Here is a 20,258-nt window from a genome sequence, read left to right on the forward strand (position 1 = left end):
AGATAATTTTTCAAAAATTTTTGTGAATTTGTATTAATTTCTGAATGCGAAAATATTTGAAAATTTGATCTAGATATTTACCATAATTTGTCATTCTCATTAAATGATCTTCATCATTCTTCATCTCTTCTTCTTAGTCATTACACAAAACTCGACCAATGAAACGGGCACTAATTGTACATCACCTCCGGTTTATTGCTTCACTTTTTCACAAATTTAGTAAATTATTTTTTTGATTTTCTTCCAGGCTGAAAATACATCTTCTTCAAATGGTTGAGAATTTTTAAAATATAAAAATTGCTTTCTATTTTCTTGTTTGCGTTTATTTTGAAAATAGCAACAACGGCTCCAATTTATCCTCCTGGGAAAATTCTTGAAAGAAAGCCGCCCACAGAACTGTCAATTGAGGTTTTGGTTCCTCCAAAAAGATGTTCAAAGAAAGTCAGAAGAGGAGATGAAATTATGGTGTGGGGGTTACTGTTTATTCTTTGACCAATTTCTTTTTATAATTATCGATGTTTTTACCTATTTAATGTAATTTTTAAAGACAAAATATAGGTTGATAACATATACAAAGTTGGAATGCGTTGATGAAACAACTTCAACTGAAGTATTTGTGTTTCGTGTTGGATACGGTGAAGTTCCACCTGGTGTTGATAAGGTTTATATCATGTTGAATGATTCCGAAATGTTATATAATTTTTTATTTTTGAATTTATTAAACAAAAGGGAGTTATTGGGATGTGCGTTGGAGAAAAACGTCGATTTACTATGCCAGGAGAATTAGGATATGGAAAGAGAGGTGCTGGGGAATCAATTCTGCGTTTGTGAAGAAATTATTCATTTTAAAAAAGAATATAAACAACATACAAATGATACATTTCATATATCTGTTTTGATGCATATTTTCATTCTTTTCAAATGATGCTGTTGTTGCTGTTCTTTAGCCGATGCGCCGATAATTGTGGAAATGGAAGTTCTGGAGCTGCTTCAGCGCGACTGGTCAGAAGAATACCAGAAGCGTGTGACTTTGTTTGAAGACGACTCCAAATCCACACACAGGCACGAATGCTTCGAAAAGCGGAGGCCTTTTGTGCGGCCGCGGCGGTGGCGTCTGACGATCCCGAAAGAAGGGCTCGAGCTGAAGGCGGAGGAAGGGACAGGAGGAGAGCAAAAATACCGGATCAAAACAATGCCGTATCCGAACTTCGTGTACCACTATGGAGATGACGACAGATACAGAAGGAAGAAGAAGTGGAGGAAGAGAGAAAGAGCGTGGCAGAAGCACAGAAAGGAAATGAGAAGAGTTTGCCTGAAAGAAATAATTATTATTTCGATTTGTTTTGAGTAATTAAAAAATATATGTTATTATTGCATTGCCTCGTTGTTGCTATTTTTTTTCCCATTTTTTTCACATTTTTTCCCCCATTTTTTTAAATTGAATGTTTTATTGATTATTATTACATTTAATAACATCAATCATATTTTCTTTTATTCACTGAAAATTTTTTCTCCACTGCTTCTTATTCTCTGAAACATGTTTCACTGTTTCTTTCTTTCTTTCTTTCTTTTTTCCAAAGGCGGCGAGGGGACAAAACGGAACTGCATCAGTTCTGAGTGCATTGTCAGTTGATGGAGAAGAAGAAGAAGCGAAAGCTGGAGCCACACCGAAACAAGAAGTGAAGGAAGAGAAGAAAATTGAGCAGACACAGCAAGAAATAAAGAAAGAAGTCAAAGAAGAAATGAAGAAAGAGATTAAGGAAGAAATTAAACAAGAGATTAAACAAGAAATAAAGCAGAACGACAAACAGATCAAACAAGAAGTCAAAGAAGAAAAGAAAGAGGAGAAGAGCACAAAGAACAACGAAGAGAAAAGTGAATTGTAAAAAAAGAAAAGAAAAGAAAAGAAAGAAAGAAAGAAGAAGAGCTTATGACAATCTTTTGTATGTTGATTTTATCAGCTGAACAATTGCTGGTGATGAATGAATGTTGACTGAAGTTGCCAATAAAGAGTGAGTTTCCTGTGTTTTGTTCATTTTATTCAAAATAATAATAATCCAAATTAAAAAGGAAGGCAAATAAGGTCTTTGCGTAACTATATCTTTTTTGCGTCTCTGTTTCATTTTTTAGTCTATTTGCTTATTCTGTTTCATTTCGCTTTAATAAAAAAAAACGCAAGCATTCTCTTATTCTCGCAAGCTTTGTTTGTTTCGTAGCAAATGACAAAAGGATTCAGCTATCATTGTTGGTGTGTGGTGTGAATGGAACGCAAAATAAGAGAGATAGTTAGATAGATAGATAGAGAGAGAGAGAGAGAGAGAAAGAAAGAGAAAGAGAAAGAGAAAGAGAAAGAGAAAGAGAAAGAGAGATAGAGATAGAGATAGAGATAGAGATAGAGATAGAGATAGATAGATAGATAGAGAGAGAGAGAGAGAGAGAGAGAGAGAGAGAGAGAGAGAAAGAAAGAAAGAAAAGAGGATAAAAGGTGAGCTGATAATTTTATTAAATTTAATTTTTCTTTTTTCAAATAGAAACAATGAATACAATTGGAGAACAGAAGAGAAAAATACAAAAGTGAATGTGAAAAAATGCCCGAAGAATCGTTCTTTAGGCGGTTTCTGTTAAAAAATAAGATTCAAATAACTTTGAAGCCTAATTGTTGATCATGAGGGATACGAACAAAATTATGAGGAATTTTTAATTTGAAATAAACAAAGAAAGAAAGAAATAGTGAATAAAAATAATAACAATAATTGGAACATATAAAAAAGAAAAAAAAGAAAAAAAGAAAAAAAAAAAGAGATAAACGCAATTGAACTAAACAATTCAACAAACCAATTCGAGAATCACAAAATCTAACAAAATTTATAACTTTCATTTTTATTTTAATTTTTCTATTTATTTTCTCTCTTTAATTCCCAAATGATCAACAGATCATTTACGTGTTGATCGTTTTTTGTCTGTTTTCTTATTTGTTGGGGCATCTTTAGCTTCTTTTGAAACGGATTGGCGAGTCATACGTTTTTGCGGAGGGTTCTCTGCTCTATTTTGCTTTGGTTTGGCTTTTTGATCCTTTGCGTTGCTTTTTGTTTCACTTTTAGTTTTTCCTTCTTCTTCTTCCTCTTCCTCTTCCTCTTCATCGTCTTCATCGTCTTCATCATCATCATCTTCTTCTTCAGAATCTTTTTCCTTCTCTCCGTCTTCCTCATTATCTTCCTCTTCCTCCTCCTCTTTCTTTTTTCCTTTCAAACCTCCACTTTTTCTATTTGCCTTCTTTGTATTCTTTTCTTCTTTCTTCCCTTTTCCTTTCCCTTTCCCTTTTCCTTCATTTGTTTTTGCTTCCTTTTCTTCTTCTTCCTTTTTCGTGCTTCTCAAACGAGATGCAATTCCTTTCTTTTCATCTTCTTTTCCTTTCTGTTTGGCTTTCGAATCTTCTTTTTTAGCTTTCGAATTCTCTTTTGCTTCAACTCCTTTTTTGATTGATTTCCCTTTTGAAGGCGCTTCTTTGCTTGTTTTGGCTTTTGGCTTGGCTGTTTGTCGTGTTTTGACTGCAGTTTTTTCACTTTTATTGCTTCCCTTTTTCTCATCATCATCGTCATCATCTTCTTCTTCTCCTTCACTTTCTTCTTCTGCCTCATCTTCTTCTTCGTTCTCCTCCTCCTCCTCCTCCTCCTCTTCTTCTTCTTTCTTCTTTTCTTCCTCTTTCTTTTTCTTGTTTTCTTTACCTTTCTCCTTTGCATTTGATTCTTTCTTTTTCACTTCCTTTTCTATTTTCTCTTCTTTCTCATCTTTCTCATCTTTTTCCTGTTCTTTTGTTTTATTTGTTTCTGAAGAAGCAGACTTTATGTTAATTTTAATCTTTCTTGGCATTTTTGGCGTAGGCGAAGGATTTTGTTCAACAGACGCACTTTTTTCTTCTTCCTTTTCGCTTTTCACCTCTTTCTCATTTTTTGTCTGTTTTTTGTCTGTTTTGGCTTTTGTTTCTGTTTTCTTTTCTTCTCCTTTCTTCTCCTTCGCATTTTCTGCAGCTGCTTTCGTCTTTTTAGTATCAATCTCTTTTTTGTTCGATTTCAATTTTTTCTCATCTTTCTCATCCTTCTTTTCCTTTTCGGTTTTTCCTCTTTTATTTCCTTGACTTCCTTTGTTATTTTTAATATCTTTATTTCCTTTCTCATCTTTCCCTTTTTTCTCTTCTTTTTCTTTTTCTTTTTCTTTTTCAATCTCTTTTTCTTTCTTTTCCTCTTTCTTTTGCCCTTCTGAACTTTTACTTTGACTTTTCTCTAAAATTGCTTGCAACTCTTTCTTCCCCTTTTCATTTGTCGTTTTTCTTTTCTTTTCTCCTTCTGCTTTATTTGTTACTTCTTTGCCACTTTCTTCCTCTTTGTTCACTTCAATTTTTCCTTTTTCTTTCATCTGCTGACTTTCACTTGCTTTTCCTTTGGCTTCTGCTTCCGCTTTCTCTTTTTTCATCTTCTCTTTCTCTTTCTCTTTCTCTTTCTCCTTTTCCTTTTCCTTTTCCTTCTCCTTCTCCTTCTCCTTCTCCTTCTCCTTCTCCTTCTCCTTCTCTCTCAACTTAACCAGCTTCTCCAATCTCTCCTGCTTATCTCTCTTCTCTTTCCTTTCCTTCTCCTCCTTCGCCTTCGCCTCCTTCGCCTTCTCATCCGCACTGCTCTTCCCCAACAGCTCACTTTTCTCTCCACTTTCTGCTTTGCTCTTCATCATCTGCTCCTTCATCGACACAAATGGCTGAGGACGAAACGCACGCTTGTTCTTCCCAAACAAAGGTACTGGTGCTGTCAATCCACCCATCCCCATCCCCACCCCTGCCCCTGCAACAGAAGAAGAAGCAGAAGAAGAATATTGAAACGGCCCGAGTGTGGTCGAGTTCAGCTTCATCTCCATCTCCTCCTTCATCCGCCGAAGCTTCTGCATCTCCGCATTCTGCATCGCCATTCGCATCCTTTCTTCTGTCCGGTGCGCCTCAATCTGCGCCTGCAGCGCCTCTTTCTCCATCTGACTCTTCTTCACCTGCTCGTCCAGCAGCCGCCGGATCGTCTTCAGCTCTTCCTTTAGATCCTCCGCGGGAGCTTCACTCGAAGCTTTCGCTCTGCGCTTCCGGATTGTTGATGACTCTTCATTGCTTTCTTCAGAGTCCTCATTCTCATCATCATCATCATCATTTTCATTTTCATTTTCGAACTCACTCGATTTCTCGCTCTCTCCTTCTCCTTCTCCTTCTCCATTGGCATCGCTTCCCCGCGCCGATCGCAGTTGCCGCTTTATCCTTCCATTCTCCAACCGAACGATTCTATCTATCTCTCCCTCATTCTTCTTCCCTATCAGCTCTTCCATCTCTTCCAGTTCGTGTTCCTGTTTCAGTCCAAATGCCATCGCTGTATCTTTCAGTGATTGTTCTGCATTACTTCCTTCGTTTCCTGCTCTTTCGGACTTCTCCATCATTCTCCGCAGCTCCCGTGTCATCTGCCTTGTTTTCTTCACCTCTTCTTCTTTGCCATCTGCTCCTAATTTATCAGATGCCTCTGTTGACTTCGCTTTGCTTCCACTTCTTTCTCTCTCCTCTCCCTTTCCTGTCGTCCTCTTCCTCTTCTCTTTCTTCTGCACTCCTCTTCCACCTCCTCCTCCTCCTGCTGTTGCTTCTGTTTCCACTGCTGCTGCCCCCTCATCTCCTCCTGCATTCATCGCATCTGAGGCCGGCACATTCAGTGCAGTGGCAGCAGGCAGCAAGCAAGAGAGCTGCTGGGCAATTGGCAGAAGTGAAGAGAAGATGTCCACATCAGGTGAAGCACCAGCTGTCAGCAGCGCAGACGACAGCAGCTGCTGGATGAGCAACGGATCAATTGCGGGTTGTGGGATTTGTGAGAGTTGTGGGAGTTGTGGGAGTTGTGGGAGTTGTGGGAGTTGTGGGATTTGAGGAAGTTGTGCAGTTTGTGACAGGAAAGAAAGAGGAGAAAGGCCAGAAAGACCACTCAGTGCAGACAAATCCAGAGAAGAGAGCTGAGAGGCAGCTGCCAGAGACGTCAGGTCAGTCAAGCCCGCAGCCTGTGGGAGAACAGAAGCGCCGGAGATTTCTGGATTGGGTGCGGACTGTGCAGCAAGTGACAGCGCGCCCAGCGGATTGCTGCTGTTGCTCAATGATTCTGTTTGTGCCATGTTTGCTTTGTCGTCTGAGGAAATTTGAGTGTTTGGCAGGACAGGCAGCATCGGCATTGTTTTGAGGGTGTCTGTCAGAAGAGGAAGGAGCGATGGATCGATTGCTGGGAACGGGAGAGGCAAGTTGTGATATGCAGGCTCTGCTGAATGTGATGCTTCTTGTGGGGTTATTTGTGAGTGCATGTGCTCAGCAGCCCTTTGGGAATGATCAGTAAACTGAGAGGGGTATGCAAGAGAACTGTCAGATGTGAAAGATGGCAGACTGGAATTGATAAAGGCAGATTCAGAGAACAAACCAGAAGACTGAGAAGGGACAGGATAATTGAGCATTGAATGCAGCTGTGTTTGTGAGTGTTCTTGTTCAAGTGGCTGTTCACCGTCAGAAGAGGAGGAAATTTGGTTTGACATGGAAGAAGAAGAAGAAGAAGAAGAAGAAGAAGAAGAAGAAGAAGAAGAAGAAGAAGAAGAAGAAGAAGAAGAGGAAGAGGAAGAAGATAACGATTCTAATGATAATTGAGATGCATCAGCATCTGACAGAGATGGAAAAGTATGTGAAAGCGCTCCATTTGCAGCTTGAAACTGAGCAGACCCAGACTGCTTCAAAGCAGCGTCTCTAAGCGAATCCTGTCCAGAAGTAATGTTATTGGCAGTATTATCAGTAGCAGTAACATCATCATCTTCTTCTTCATCAATAACATGCTGTTCGTTCATCTTCTGAAGTCCATTTTGGATGTTCCGAGACGACTCAGCCACAAGCGAAGCTGCTGATGCTAAGAGGTTACTGACTGTCAGAGCATTGCTATCGATAGCTGTGGCTGCATTTACAGCTGAATTTAAAGCTGCAGCTGTTAATGTTGAATTGAGTGGGTTCGAGTGTTCTTGTGAAGCAGAATGGCTGTGAGTCTGCAGGAGATAGCTCTGGCTGACAGGAGGGACAGCACCTGGTGGGAGAAGAGGAAGAGCGGTTGGTTGTGGAGGAAAGAGGGAAGGAGAGCGAGAGTTGGAGCGAGAACGAGAACGAGAATATGAAGAAGAAGAAGAGGAGGAGGAAACGGAAGAAGAGGAAAAAGAGGAAGAGGAAGAAGCAGTTGATGATGTTGAATGATGATAGCGCCTTCTGTAAGATCGAGAGCGCGACCGACGGTGGGAAGAAGGAGAAGAAGGAGACGAATAAGAGACCGACGAATAAGAGCGAGAGAGAGAAATCGAACGAGATGTGGAGCGGCTGTAGCGCCCGTGGCGTGAGGCATAGCGGTCTCTGGAGCGGTAGCTGTGTGGCGATCTGTGCTGGTGATGATATGGATAATGTGAGTGATGGCGATGATGATGGCGGCGGCAGTAATAAGGCGATGAGCGGTGGGAAGGGAAGCGACTGCGGGATGAATATGGAAGCTCAGAAGAGTGGGTGTGGTGAGATGTGATAGAATTGCGAGTGTTGGAAGAAGAAGAAGAAGAAGAGGAGGAGGAGGAGGATGATGATGATGATGAAGTTGAGGAAGAAGAGGAAGAAGATTGTAAGGATGATGTTGTTGACGATGTTGCTTGTAATGTCGAAGAAATAGAAGGAATTGGTATGCCTTGGTGTTGAGATATTAAATAAGGCTGGTGTTGTAAAGATGACTGTGTCTGTGTCTGTGTTTGTGTTTGTGATTGTGGTTGTGGTTGTGGTTGTTGTTGTTGTGAAAGCGATTGTGATTGTGATTGAGATCGAGACTGTGAATGAGAAGGCGCATTGGGATAAGAGCTGCTGCCTGTAGGTGTGTAGAAGCCATGTTGAGCATATGAAGCAGAACGAGAAGGAGACAGCCGCGACTGCACTGAAAGGCGAGTATCGGAGCAGGCGCTGGAGAATGAGTGTGAACGAGAACGATGGCGAGAATTAGAGCGAGGGCGAGAACGAGATTGTGAGTGAGAATGTGAGCGTGAATGTGATCGAGAATAGGAGCGTGAACGATTTCGTGTGCGGCGATGAGGACGAGAGAAAGAAGGAGATCGGGAACGGGAACGGGAACGGGAACGGGAACGAGAACGAAAACGAAAATGAGAGCGAGCATTCCGCCTGTGTGTGTAAGATGTGTGGAGCTGAGTATCAGTGCTTGACGAGTAATTCGTCGGCTGGCGAGAATGAGAGCTGAGAGAGTAGTCTGAAGAAGCCCGTTCTTGAGAACTGCCGCTGAGTGAGGAGTTCTTCGAAGCTGGCTGCAGACCCAAATCTTGTGAGGCGCTTGGAAGAGGGTTTTCTTTGTTTGATGATTGTGACTCAAGATTTCCACGGGATCTGTGGTGAGATGACCTTGAAAGAGACTGCTCACTTAATGAATCAGATGACTGTGGTTGCTTAAAGGAGTTTGAGGAGCTTGAAGATTGTGCAAATGATGTTAATGAATTAGAAATAGAAGCACTTGAAGAGGAAGAGGAAGTTGATGATTGGTATTTGGATGTTGGAAGTATAGAATGGCCTGTTGATCTGGAATCAATTTGATGAAAAGAATGCCCTTGTTTTTTGTCATTTTCATCTGGTTGCACCTGAATGTTGTGAGGCGAATGCTGAGATGGCGATAATTTAAGTCTGGAAGGGGCTCTTCCCGATTGTGAATCCCTTTCATCATCATCATCATATATTAATATTTCACTCTCGATATCTTGAGTTTGTTCAAATTGATTTTCTTTATTTGCTTGCAACTCCTTTGCTTTCTTTGTTGAATTTTCTTTTTGTTGAATCGCTTCTCGCTTTTTATTTTTTGAAGATTTAGCTGATTTACCTTTTTTATTCGATTTCTTCTTTTTTGGGTTAGTTGTTGGACTTAACGAAGAAACAAACGAAGATAATGGCTTTGCATTTAGTTTTATAATTCTTTTACCAGAAGCATCAATTGCAATTGATGGATTTCCATTGAGATGTCGCGCTGGCATTTGAACAACTGATTCGAGAGGCGATGATGCCAAAGAAATAATACGCGACGTATCTCTAGTGGCTTTTATTTGTGATGGCTGAGAGCTGGATATTTCTTGCGAAGGTATTTGAGCCATCTAAATTTGTTAATAAAATAAAATGTAGAAAAAAGGAATAAAAATGAGATAAAATTTTTATAGACATTTTGTTCGTAACATAAAAAAATACATGATGCTTCATACGTTTTTGTGAATTTTCACAATCTCCTATTTTGTTTCTAATATAGAAAAAGCCAAGCAAAAATCCAAAAATTATATTTTTTGAATAAAGGGAAATTATAGTTGATAAACATAAATTTCAATGTGTGTTTTGTTGTTACAGAATGTTTTTTTGTAAATTATCAAAAATATTTAATTTTCCCGTAAATTTTTTTAATGGCAAAAAGAAGAATAATCATGGATGACGAAATGAATTCCGAGCCGATGTCAGTGGAAAAATGCCAACAGTTGGAAGATCCTTCTATTGATAGATTTCCATTTGCAATTGTTTGGACTTCAATTCCGATGATCACGTGGATTCTTCCTTTTATTGGGCATGTTGGAATATGTGACAGTCAAGGAAGAGTCTGGGATTTTGCTGCTCCATATTTTGTTGGGGTTTGATAACGTCTAATTTTTTATTTTTTTGGATTTTATGAACTCTGAAAAATAATGAATTATTTTTGTTATTATTATCAAAGGTTGATAATATGGCTTTTGGAAGGCCAAGGAAGTATTGAACAAATGCTTTTTTTCCAAAACTTGTAAATTCAATTTAATTTTGTTTGTAGAGTTTGGCGATTCTTTAAATCCAAGAGAAAAGATAGAAATGATGATAATTCAAAAGAAGATGAAACGTTACGAAGTACTGAAATCACAGCAAAATGGAATGATGCAATTGAATATGAAAGTGAAATATTTTCTCGTCGAATGCACAATTTATGTCTGAATAATTGCCATCATTATGTTGCTGAATGCCTTAATAGATATGAAGGTTGCGAAAAGCCAAAATGGAATCAATTTAAAATTGCTTTAAATCTGATTACAAAAGGAGAATATGTTAGGTTTGCAAGCACTTTTTTTTCAAAGATGTCATATGATTGAAAAATTTTAAAATTTTACTTATTTCTATTTAAAATTTTAATACAGCTATTGGGCAATATTTCGCACATATCTACCATTCGCATTAATCGTTATTGTTTTAACTGTTTTCGTTGTGTTTTTGAATTTGATTTGAATTTGTAATATGTTTATAAAAGAAAAAAGGATGTTTAAGTTAAATTTGTTTGAAATTCCTTTTCATTTAAAACTGTTTTTCTTAAAACTAGAAATGAACAGGAATTTTGTTTGTCACTTTGATGTTATTAAATTATGTTCATGCTTTTTTATGAAATTTACCAAATATTAGGTTTAAAATTATTCTTAGAAATTTCTGAAAAACTTTTACGCTGAACGATAAAAGTGCATTTGAAGAAGAAATGAAATGAAAAAGCACAAGGGTAAGAAGCAACGTGAAGGAATGTTGAACCAGAGAGAAGATAAAAAGATAAAAAAACATAAACCGAAGATAGGCTTTATTATCAAAGTTACAAAAGATAATTATCATAGAAGAAGTCAAAAACAACACTCAAGCAGAAAGAATTGTAAAGATCTTACCAAGAGAATATAATAATAAAATTTTGGAAAAGAAAGGAAAGATTTAACAGACAATTAACGATATAAAAAAATTTTTATTAAAAATTTCTAAGAAATGTTGTTATCTCTATCCATCAAAAGCATTGACTCATCAACGGACAAAAATAGTTGATAAACAAAATTAATTTTTAGAAATAACAATAAAATATAAAAAAAAATAAACAAAGAGCAATGTTTGAGGATAAAAAGATGATTCACATAATTAATTGTGTCATCACCTTTGAGCATATCGAAGTTCTTGGCAAAGGCTTTACAGAAAAACCTACTTCATTTCTTCGAATCCACGTGCCTTATTTGTGCAAGGACTAATCAGCACTTTGACTCCTTCTATGACCAAACGAGGAAGTGATGTCCAGAAAAATACAAACGGAATCATTTCAATTCCCCTCTTTTTGAATGCAAAGTACTATATTTATATAACGATTCAAACATTAAAAAAAAAATATTGTAAAGGTTAAATAAAGCATTAAAAAATATAAGATTGAAATACAACATTCAAATATTCAAATAAATTGCATTGCAAACCATCAATGGCATTCCAGCGGCAAAATATAATACCAGAAGAACGGAAAATATAATAAGCATAATTGAGCCAAAGCTCAACCCCTTCTTCTTATTGTTTTTGGGGTTTTTAGGATCGTCTTTTGGATCAGGAGACTTTTTGCAACCAGCAGGATGCTCTTGAACAACAGTTAATGTTTCTCTGCGAAAAAAATAAAAATTAGAAATTAAACTTGCCAAAAAATCACCTTAAAAAGCAATACCCATCATCAGTAACGTCTTGATTTTCGTCTTTGGAGCAAATTAATTTGTAAACAAATGATTTCGGAGAGCCATCGTCATCTCCTTCATCTATCAATCATTATTAAAAAGTCATTTATCTTCATAAAGCAAAAGCGACTGATCATAAAATCTTGCATACAAGTGAATTGAATTCCTTTGTCGTCAGCCAGTATTTTATGTTTTTCAGAGCCAACTGTTCCATAGCAATGGCACCCCATGATGTAGGTGCTGGTGGACTCTGCAATACAATCATCAATATCGCACGAACCCCCTTTTCCAACAGAGACAGGTGCTCTAAAATTCCATGAATATGTTGTGGCTTGTTGTTTATACTGATATGGATTTGAACTACAAATTTTTGTGCAAATAACTTATTGTTTAAATTCTTAAAAATTCAAACGGTGATTTTTTCAGATCTGAGAAATCGTAATCATCAAAATCATCAGCTTTTGAAAACTCTAAAAACAACGAGAACCAAAGGATAAACATGTCTTACAAAATCTGATCAAATATGGTTTTATATTGAAAGGGTATGATCAAGTTAATTGTTTAAATAAATATTTTTTATTCAAAAATTTCTTCATCTTCTTCTTCTCCGCAATTATTTATATCTTCAAGTTGTGTTAAAAGAAGGTCTCCTGGTATGATTGGTCGTAAATATGAAGGATTATCCCAATTAATATTTTTGGGATTAATAGAGCAATGAACTGCAGGTTGGGAGGTTGTAGAGTTTAGCAAATGAGCATTCTTTTCTTGTGTGCCATTACTTGTAGGAAAAGCAGATGATGAGTTTATCAACTGTTTTTGCTGATTAACCTCAGATGATGCATCTTCTACAGACGAAATGGTAGTATTCTTTGAACCTAAAAGAGGTTGTTCAGTTGGTTTTTCTTTTGTTTCGTGGTTTTTCTTTGCACGGAGAGGAGCTGTGAGCCTTTGAAAGAGCGATTGTGCGGTTGGATTCCTAAAGGGCTTCAGCTGCGGAGGAAGGGAATTAACTGCAGCAGAAGTGGGAGAAAGGAGAGTTGGTTGAATGTTGCTATTTGGCAAAGAAGAATAATAATCTGAGTGATAAGAGTGATTGAATGAGTCATATCTTGTTGGGTAGCATTGCATCATTGCCACAGAGGGCATTGCCTGTTGGCATGCAAAGCTCGGCACAAACTGCTCCTGCTGAAGAGAAGGAAGAGAAGAAGGAAGAAAAGGAATAGCAGGCTGCTGGTTCGAACTCTGTGCACAAGAAGAAGAAGAAGAAGAAGAAGAGCTTTGAAATTGAGAAGAATAAGGCATTTGTTGTGGAGGGCTAGGAAAAGGAGCAGGAACATCATACGGAAACGCCACCGCCAAGTCGTATGTTGTGACTGGAAGATCATTTGCTCTGTTTTTCTGTGTGATTCCAGCTTTCCCTGCAGTTTTGTCTTCGCCCTGTGAACTTTCATCGTCTGATGAAATGTCTGTGTTATTCTCCCGCTCTCTGTCAAGACTGGCTTTTGAATCCTCGTCGTCTTCATTGTCTTCTCTGTTGTCATCGCTACTCGACTTATCTCTGGATTTTCTTTTATGTTTTGCTTTTCCTCTTTCTTGTCCCGTTCCACTTCCTCTTTCTCTTTCTCCTCCTCCTCTTTCTTCTTCTCCACTATCTTCATCATCATCCACATCAAAGTTTGGAGAAAACGACCGTTCGCTTTCAAAATCTTCTTCTTCCTCTACTTCTTCTTTGTCAATCAACTTCGTTTTTCCTTTTCTTTTGAGATTTTTCTTTTCAAATTGTTTGGATTCGGTTGAATGAGCACATTTATCTTCTCCTCTCTTTTTATGCTCTGCTTCCTGTTGACTTTCATGTGATTGCTTTTCATTGTAATTGATATCTTCTTTTTCCTCCTCATTTTCCTTCTCCTCATTTTCTGAATTTCTTTCTCTATCGCAAGATAAACCCACTTTTTTTTCATCCATCTTTTGTTCTTCTTTGCCTTCTCCTTTCATTTGCTGACTTGTCATTTCATCTTTCTTCAAACAATTTTTTTTCTCCTCAAAATTGTTTTTTCTCTTGCAACTCATCAAAAAATGAGGATAAGTCAATTCTTGTTCATTTTTTCCTGCTTCAGAAGCAGTTTTAGTTAAATCCAATGATTGAAAATCTGAATGTGGTGAATCTGTTTGAACAAAAGAGTGTTCAGAGATTGAATGGCTGTTAATAGAATCACTTGATGATTGTGTGTTTGAGGAGCAAGGAGTATAAATTACGGTGTTTTCCATTGGAGAAGAAGAAGATGAGGAGGAGGAGGAGGAGGATGATGATGATAAATAATTTGAAGCTGAAAATTTTGAAGAAGAAGAAGAAGAAGATGATGATGATGATGATGTCAAAGATGATGTACTTGTTAAAGTCCATGAATCTTCTGAAGAGCTTAAAGAATTTGTTTGTCTTTGTGAAACTGAATTGTGTTTTTTGTCAGCTTTTGGTAAAGAAATTTTCGTCTTTTCATCATTTTCCAAATTCTTTCCCTTTTCATCTCGTTTCATCTCCTGCGAATCTTCAATTTCTTCTCCATAACTTTCTTTTTCTTTTTCTTCTTCTTCTTCTTTCTTCTCTTCTTTTCTATATAACCCCATCTCTCTTGCTGCCTCCACTGTTTGATCAAGATGCTTCCTCAGTTCTCCAGCTGTTGAATGCTCCAAGCAACAATACGGACATATATGCTTCTGAATGCTCTGTCTGATATAATTCACCATCTTCACACCTTGATAATAGTCAAGGCCTGTGGTGAGTGAGGGAAAAAAGAAAGGAGGTTAAAGAAAGAAAGAAAGAAAGAAAGATAGATAGATAGATAGATAGATAGATAGAGAGTGAGTGAGTGAGTGAGTGAGTGAGAGTGAGAGTGAGAGTGAGAGTGAGAGTGAGAGTGAGAGTGAGAGTGAGAGTGAGAGTGAGTGAGTGAGAGAGAGAGAGAGAGAAGGTTGATTGGATGGTGGGAGTGAAATGATCGTTGTGAATGGTGTGAATGTTGTAGAAGAGACAAAGATTGAGAGAGGGGTTGGAGAATGGCAAAAGGGTGAATGAGATGGATAATAATGATATAATGTTGATAAATTTAATTAAAAAATAGAAAGAAGAAATAAGGCGTCATTGACATGAAGCAGCATTTACAAAGGAAATGTATATATTTTGATAAAAAGAAAAGAAAAGAAATTATTTTTTTTCAAACTGAACAAAAAAATCTTCCAAACCTAATTTATGTTGTGTCTCTATGAGGTCAAACAAATGCACTGAGCTCATGTGCTCAAGGCATTTGCTGGGTGTGTTAAAAGACTGAAGGTGTTAGACATACAAAAACATATGTAAATACAAAATGTATGTTTGTGAATAATTGTTGATAAATTTGGAGAAAGCATTGAAAAAGACAAAAATGATAAAAAGATGAATATATTAAAATATGTAAAAATTGAAAGAATAAAAGTCTGCTTTCAAAAAGAAGAGCACTTTGAAAGTAATTTGAAAAGAAAAAGAAAAAGAAATGTTTATGTCATATTTCTTATGTTAATAATTACAATAGTAATAAAAATCTCTTTGAAACACCACACACATTCAAGCAGAACAAGCAATACGTAAGCTGTTCCTCGTATATTCCCTCTCCGCCGTCAATATCCTCCCATTCTTCGTCGTTCTCCTCTTCCTTGTCCGCTTTTATTTCCTCTTCCACTCCAATCGCTTTGAAGCCCTGGAGCGCATCCTGATACGACTTGCCTTCAGCCATTCGCTCGGCTCTGTATTTTCTCTTCTGCGCCCTCAGAGCCATTTTCTTTTCCTTGGCCTCCACCTGCTGCTGCGCCCAGCTTCGAGAAAGATCCTGAAACACACCAGCGTTTGCATTAAGAGGAAATTTTAAAGTTTCGTTCAAAAAAATAAATAAATAAATAAATAAAAATAAAACAAAAGAAAAGAAAAGAAAAAGTTAAAAAAGAAAGAAAGAAAATGAAAAAGAAAAAAAAGAAAAGAAAATGTTTTTTTTTTTCCAAATGCAATTTTTGAGTTTCTAAAGAGTTCAAACAGTAAAATTTGCAATAAAAAAACGATCCCAAAGATTATCGCGCGGATGAAGCCGTAAATGTCCCTTCTTTCGCATATGCAAGTGAAGAACATCATAATTTGGATATTTATGTCCACAATAAACGCAAACACATCTTCGAAACAAAAAAATACAAAAAAATAAATAATTTATATGTTTACCAAATGAAGGCAAAATATGAAAAGATATTATCTGAAATAAAGTAGTGTTCAAAATAATTATTTAATACTTCAAAAAATGAAAGATATTTGAAAAGTATTGAAAGCAAAGCATTATTTTTTCTGTATACCCATTTGCTTTTTCAAAAAGAATGGAAATAAATTCGGAAAATCCAACAACATCATCAACAGAGGCACCATATCTTGCATGATGAATGTCTTTAATGTGCATAAAAAGTTCCGAGCGACACAATGGAAGACAATTACAATATGGGCATTGAAGAATAATTTCATGATCGTGAGTCCTTTCATATTCCAAAATGTGCAGCATATCCATCTTCATAATCATTATAAAATTTAACAATGAATTGAGAAGCAGCATATGAATTCTTATAATTTCTCAAACAATTGATTCTTCTTTGGCTTGCGAAAGTGCACGATCCGAAGGAATGCAAATGTCTAAAATATTTAATATTATCGCTTTTGAATTTCATTTTAAATAAAACTCACCTGTTGACTGGGTTATCAGCTCATTTGGATTCTCTTTCAAAACTTTTAAAAGACTTTCTTATTTTTAAATTTTTAATTTTCACAGAAAATAACATACCTAAAAATAACAATATTATTTGCAAAGGATTCAATTGACTTTGAGTGAATGGCTATGCAATGTGACTTTAGTTCATTCAAAGTTTCAGGGGCTTCGGAACAAAACTAAATGAAGTTTAAAAAAAAGCATAAAATGTATTTTAAAAATAATGCTCAAAATAAACTGGACAATAATATGCCAACTGTTCCATTATTTCGAATACAATAAAACAGAAAGAATAAAAAAAAAACTAAAGTTTTTTGAAAATAATTTTTAATGGGCATTTTTTTCGATTTGGGTCAGAATTCTTGCATTTAAGAAAAAATCGATAATTTGTTCCATGCAATTTCTGCATCGAATACTTGCAATTCTAACATTCTCATGCAAAATAAAATATTTAAATATTAAAAAGTTGATGAAAATTTTTGAAAAGATTGTGTGGAACAAAATTCATAAAGCATATTATTTTGTCCCATTTGTGACTGAATTCTTTAATTTATGAAAAATTCAATGATTTGTTCCAAACTTTTTCTGCAATCGAATGATTATTATTCTAATGTTATCGTGCAATATTAATTATTAAAATATAAAAAATCGAAAAAAATCTTTGAAAGAACTGTGTGGAACAAAATTCATGAAACATAAAATTTTGTCCCATTTCGAATGTTTATCCATCGTTTTTTGTATAGGCATTTTGCTGTCTGAATCTGAAAAACTATATGGGTCATTATTTTTGAAAACATATTTTTTTTCGGGGAATTGATTTATAAAAGATTGTTTGTCAATGGGAAGTGTTTTTGTATTCAGATGAATATATAATCACAACTGTTTCAAAAATAAATGTTATTTTCGAATCAAAGATAAAAATGTCTTTAATAAACCTTTTCACTTTTCAATGTTCATTGGCTAATATTTAAAAGAAAATTTTGAACCGAAATTTTTGAAAGAAAAAATGTGCTTTCAAAAATAATCACCCATATGTAAAAAAAATTTTGTTTAGAATCACTTTTTAAAACTTGCAGAAATACACCAAAAATAATTCAAAGTCGAAAAACTTTCAAGCAAAGTCGAAAGTTCGATTAACTTCAAATTTTCAAAAAGTGACAAAAATCAATAATAGTCGAAAAAACATTGTTATTGTTGAAATACTAATGATATTTGTTATTTTCATGACTTTTCATCTTTTTTCCCAATATAATTTTTTTTTTATTTGTCCTATTACAAATTTAAAATTATGAGAGAAATTCTGACATATTTTTATCTCATTTCAATTGAAAGCACTCTTCTTCACAGAAATTTCATTATAGAAATTTTTTATTTTTTTTCCTGTTTTATGCAGAATGAAGAACACAGTTTGGGCTCTCTTATTTTTTGTTTTTTCATCACAAACAACTCATTTCTTATTGAAAGAAACAAATGTTCTTAGTTATGTTAAGATTTTATTTTTGAGTTAATTTTGGTTCAAAATCTTCATATTTTGCAGAAATCAACGATACACACATTACTGATAATGTTCGCAAAAATAAAAGTACAATATGGGTAATTCTTTTTGAAAAGTCGCAAATGTGTAATTTTCAAATAAATCAAAAATTTCATATTTTGCTCAAATTAATGTTTCCACTCACCAAACTTCACTTATATGGAATATATTTCTGGATAAAGCTATTTCATTCATTCTAAAGAAATTTCGTGAGTGGAAACATTAATTTGAGCAAAATATGGGTGATTATTTTTGAAAACATATTGTTTCATACAAAATTTTCAGTACTAAAATATTTCTTGAATATCAATAAACAAAAACTGAAAAGTGAAAAGGCTTATTGAATGCATTTTAATCTTTTATTCGGAAAAAGCATTTGTTTTAAATAACAATTGTCATGCTATTTCTCTTTTGAATTAGAATTTTCTTTCAAAAAACATACAATTTTTGAAAATAAACACCCCGAAAAAAGATATGATAAAAAAAATCATCACCCACATTCAAATTTTTATTAATTTGAAAATTAAACATTTGCGACTTTTCAAAAAGAATTACCCATATTTTTCTTCAATTGAATTCTCTTTATTTAAAGTTATTTTTTTTTTGTCAAATTTTCGATTTCGTTTGAAAGTTTTTCGACTTTGAATTATATTTAATGTATTAAATAGACCAAATGTTAAAAAATTGTTCATTTATTGATAAAAAATAAATATCTATTTAACAATTTAAGAAATGTTTTCATATTATTTTAGAAACAGCGTTTTTTAATTTTTCAGTTTTTTCTTTTCTTTTCTTTTTTTTTTGTGATTCAATTTTTTTTAAGTTTTCATAATTTCTTTGAAGAAGATAATATTCTTATCAAAGAGAGTTTTTTAAAAAATTCAAGTTCCAATTTGAAGATTTTCTATAATTCAACTGTTTTCAAAATTTAATTTATCAATAATACTTTTTTATTGAGAGTTTCATTCAACATAATTTGATTTTGTTGCTTTATTTTCGTTATCTCAAAATTAATGAATTTCACTATATTTTTAAAAAAATAATAAATAACAATCATTTTATATCTATTCATTCAAAAAGAATTATTAAAAATATGTATTTTTCTTTTTGATAAGTCACAAATATATTTTTTTCAAGATGCATATTTTTTTGAGTTTTTTAATCAACACTTTCAATCGATCTGTGTTTAGTTGCAGTCATACAAATTTTGTCTATTAAAGATATCCAACAAACAATGAATTGCATTGCTGCCAAATTTGACAAAATATAGGCGAGTTTTTGTGAAAAAAGCCAAATATTTTCTCACTTGAAAATAAAACATTGGCAAATGAGTATTATACGACCAGCTGAAATAAACAAAATTTTCTTCTTTTTTCAATTATTGTGTGTCAAAAAGATATGAAACACAAACATATTTCTGTGTTTATATATGAAAAGTGTATGTGTTGAATATTCTGAAATATTCATGAACCCATTAATAATAAAAATAATTTGTGTGCAAATATTCATTAATTCAATAAGTATATATAAAAATACAAATATAAAACTTATTTTAAATTGATTTATAGAGTGATGTTGAGCATATCGTGTTCAAAACAAGAGATAAATGAATTGAAAATATAATTTTCATGCAACGAATGTTCATTTGACAGGATCATCAACAATATCCTAAACACGAATGAAGAAAACTGTTCAAATTGTGGATCAAAAATGTGTGTTTATAAAAGATCTGAAACAAAAAGACTAAATAGATGCTCAAATTGAGGAAAATCTATAAGCTTATTTCATATTGCTTCCTTTTTCAATATCAAAATTCATTTTAACAAATTATAGCATATTCTTCTAAAAAACTGTCTAAAAATTAATATCTCACAGACGTGTTTGTAGCGGAATCCTGATAGAAGAACAGTTTCATTTTGGCATTCTCATTGCAGATCATCTTCTGTCAAGTTCTTATTTGAAGATTTTGAAGCGATCGGAGGTGAGGTGAGAATTGTTGAAATCGATGAAACACCGTTGAGAAGAAGGAAATACCACAAAGGAAGGAGGAATTTTCAAATTTGGTTATTTGGAGGAATTGAATGGGCTGATATAGAAAGAAAGAGCAGATTTTTCATTATTAGAGTTGAAAAAAGAAATAAAAGAACATTATTACCGTTAATCCCATCAAATATCAAACCGTAAACAACAATTTATACGGACGAATGACCAGTCTGCAAGTGTTTGCTGGAGTATAACAATATTCATCAAACTGTGTGTCATAAGTTTCACTTTGCAGATCCAATCACAAAAGTGTGCACAAACAGCATAGAGAGCTTATGGTCGAGATTTCGGAATTGTTTACCAAAATTTGGAGTGAGAAACAAATATATTGGCGATCGCCTTGC

General features: G+C 34.7%; 5 protein-coding genes across 5 annotated transcripts; 2 read left to right on the forward strand and 3 right to left on the reverse strand.

Moving 5' to 3' along the window:
* Positions 1–103: 103 nt before the first annotated feature.
* On the forward strand, positions 104–2,196 carry MONOS_13093 (putative FKBP-type peptidyl-prolyl cis-trans isomerase; the record flags this gene model as incomplete). Its single annotated transcript, XM_067865774.1, has 7 exons — positions 104–190; positions 248–272; positions 338–465; positions 548–661; positions 730–823; positions 948–1,306; positions 1,581–2,196. The coding sequence occupies 7 exons, from the start codon at positions 104–106 to the stop codon at positions 1,884–1,886; spliced, it is 1,113 nt and encodes a 370-aa protein (XP_067727962.1). The 3' UTR covers positions 1,887–2,196.
* Positions 2,197–2,934: 738 nt separating this feature from the next.
* Positions 2,935–9,386, reverse strand: MONOS_13092 (uncharacterized protein; the record flags this gene model as incomplete). Its single annotated transcript, XM_067865773.1, has 3 exons — positions 9,307–9,386; positions 3,726–9,201; positions 2,935–3,530 (listed from the first exon to the last, which is right to left on the reverse strand). Exons 2-3 carry the CDS (start codon positions 9,199–9,201, stop codon positions 2,935–2,937), a joined length of 6,072 nt encoding a protein of 2,023 aa, XP_067727963.1. The 5' UTR covers positions 9,307–9,386.
* Positions 9,387–9,498: 112 nt separating this feature from the next.
* On the forward strand, positions 9,499–10,542 carry MONOS_13091 (putative transmembrane protein; the record flags this gene model as incomplete). Its single annotated transcript, XM_067865772.1, has 4 exons — positions 9,499–9,720; positions 9,804–9,835; positions 9,894–10,166; positions 10,252–10,542. 4 exons carry the CDS (start codon positions 9,499–9,501, stop codon positions 10,337–10,339), a joined length of 615 nt encoding a protein of 204 aa, XP_067727964.1. The 3' UTR covers positions 10,340–10,542.
* Positions 10,505–12,104, reverse strand: MONOS_13090 (putative Autophagy-related protein 27). The gene is made up of 5 exons (XM_067865771.1): positions 11,981–12,104; positions 11,720–11,928; positions 11,562–11,649; positions 11,323–11,500; positions 10,505–11,203 (listed from the first exon to the last, which is right to left on the reverse strand). Exons 1-5 carry the CDS (start codon positions 12,067–12,069, stop codon positions 11,060–11,062), a joined length of 708 nt encoding a protein of 235 aa, XP_067727965.1. The 5' UTR covers positions 12,070–12,104; the 3' UTR covers positions 10,505–11,059.
* A 40-nt stretch (positions 12,105–12,144) lies between these two features.
* On the reverse strand, positions 12,145–16,602 carry MONOS_13089 (putative zinc finger, c2h2 type domain containing protein; the record flags this gene model as incomplete). Its single annotated transcript, XM_067865769.1, has 10 exons — positions 12,145–13,733; positions 13,959–14,339; positions 14,809–14,890; positions 15,165–15,428; positions 15,630–15,762; positions 15,937–16,142; positions 16,212–16,264; positions 16,316–16,368; positions 16,413–16,516; positions 16,576–16,602. 10 exons carry the CDS (start codon positions 16,600–16,602, stop codon positions 12,145–12,147), a joined length of 2,892 nt encoding a protein of 963 aa, XP_067727966.1.
* Between the last annotated feature and the right edge of the window lie 3,656 nt (positions 16,603–20,258).

The sequence above is a fragment of the Monocercomonoides exilis genome (assembly GCF_001643675.1).
Source record: "Monocercomonoides exilis strain PA203 chromosome Unknown scaffold21-1407046, whole genome shotgun sequence".
Lineage (NCBI taxonomy): Eukaryota > Preaxostyla > Oxymonadida > Polymastigidae > Monocercomonoides > Monocercomonoides exilis.

Bases quoted from the DNA above. Each gene is read 5' to 3' on its own strand.
- MONOS_13090 (XM_067865771.1), bottom strand. From the start codon at position 12,069: ATGTTTATCCTTTGGTTCTCGTTGTTTTTAGAGTTTTCAAAAGCTGAT. The intron at 11,929-11,980 runs GTTTGAATTTTT...AAAAATTTGTAG, and splicing joins TCAGATCTGAAAAAATCACC to TTCAAATCCATATCAGTATA. The intron at 11,501-11,561 runs GTATTGCTTTTT...TTTTTTTCGCAG, and splicing joins CAAGACGTTACTGATGATGG to AGAAACATTAACTGTTGTTC.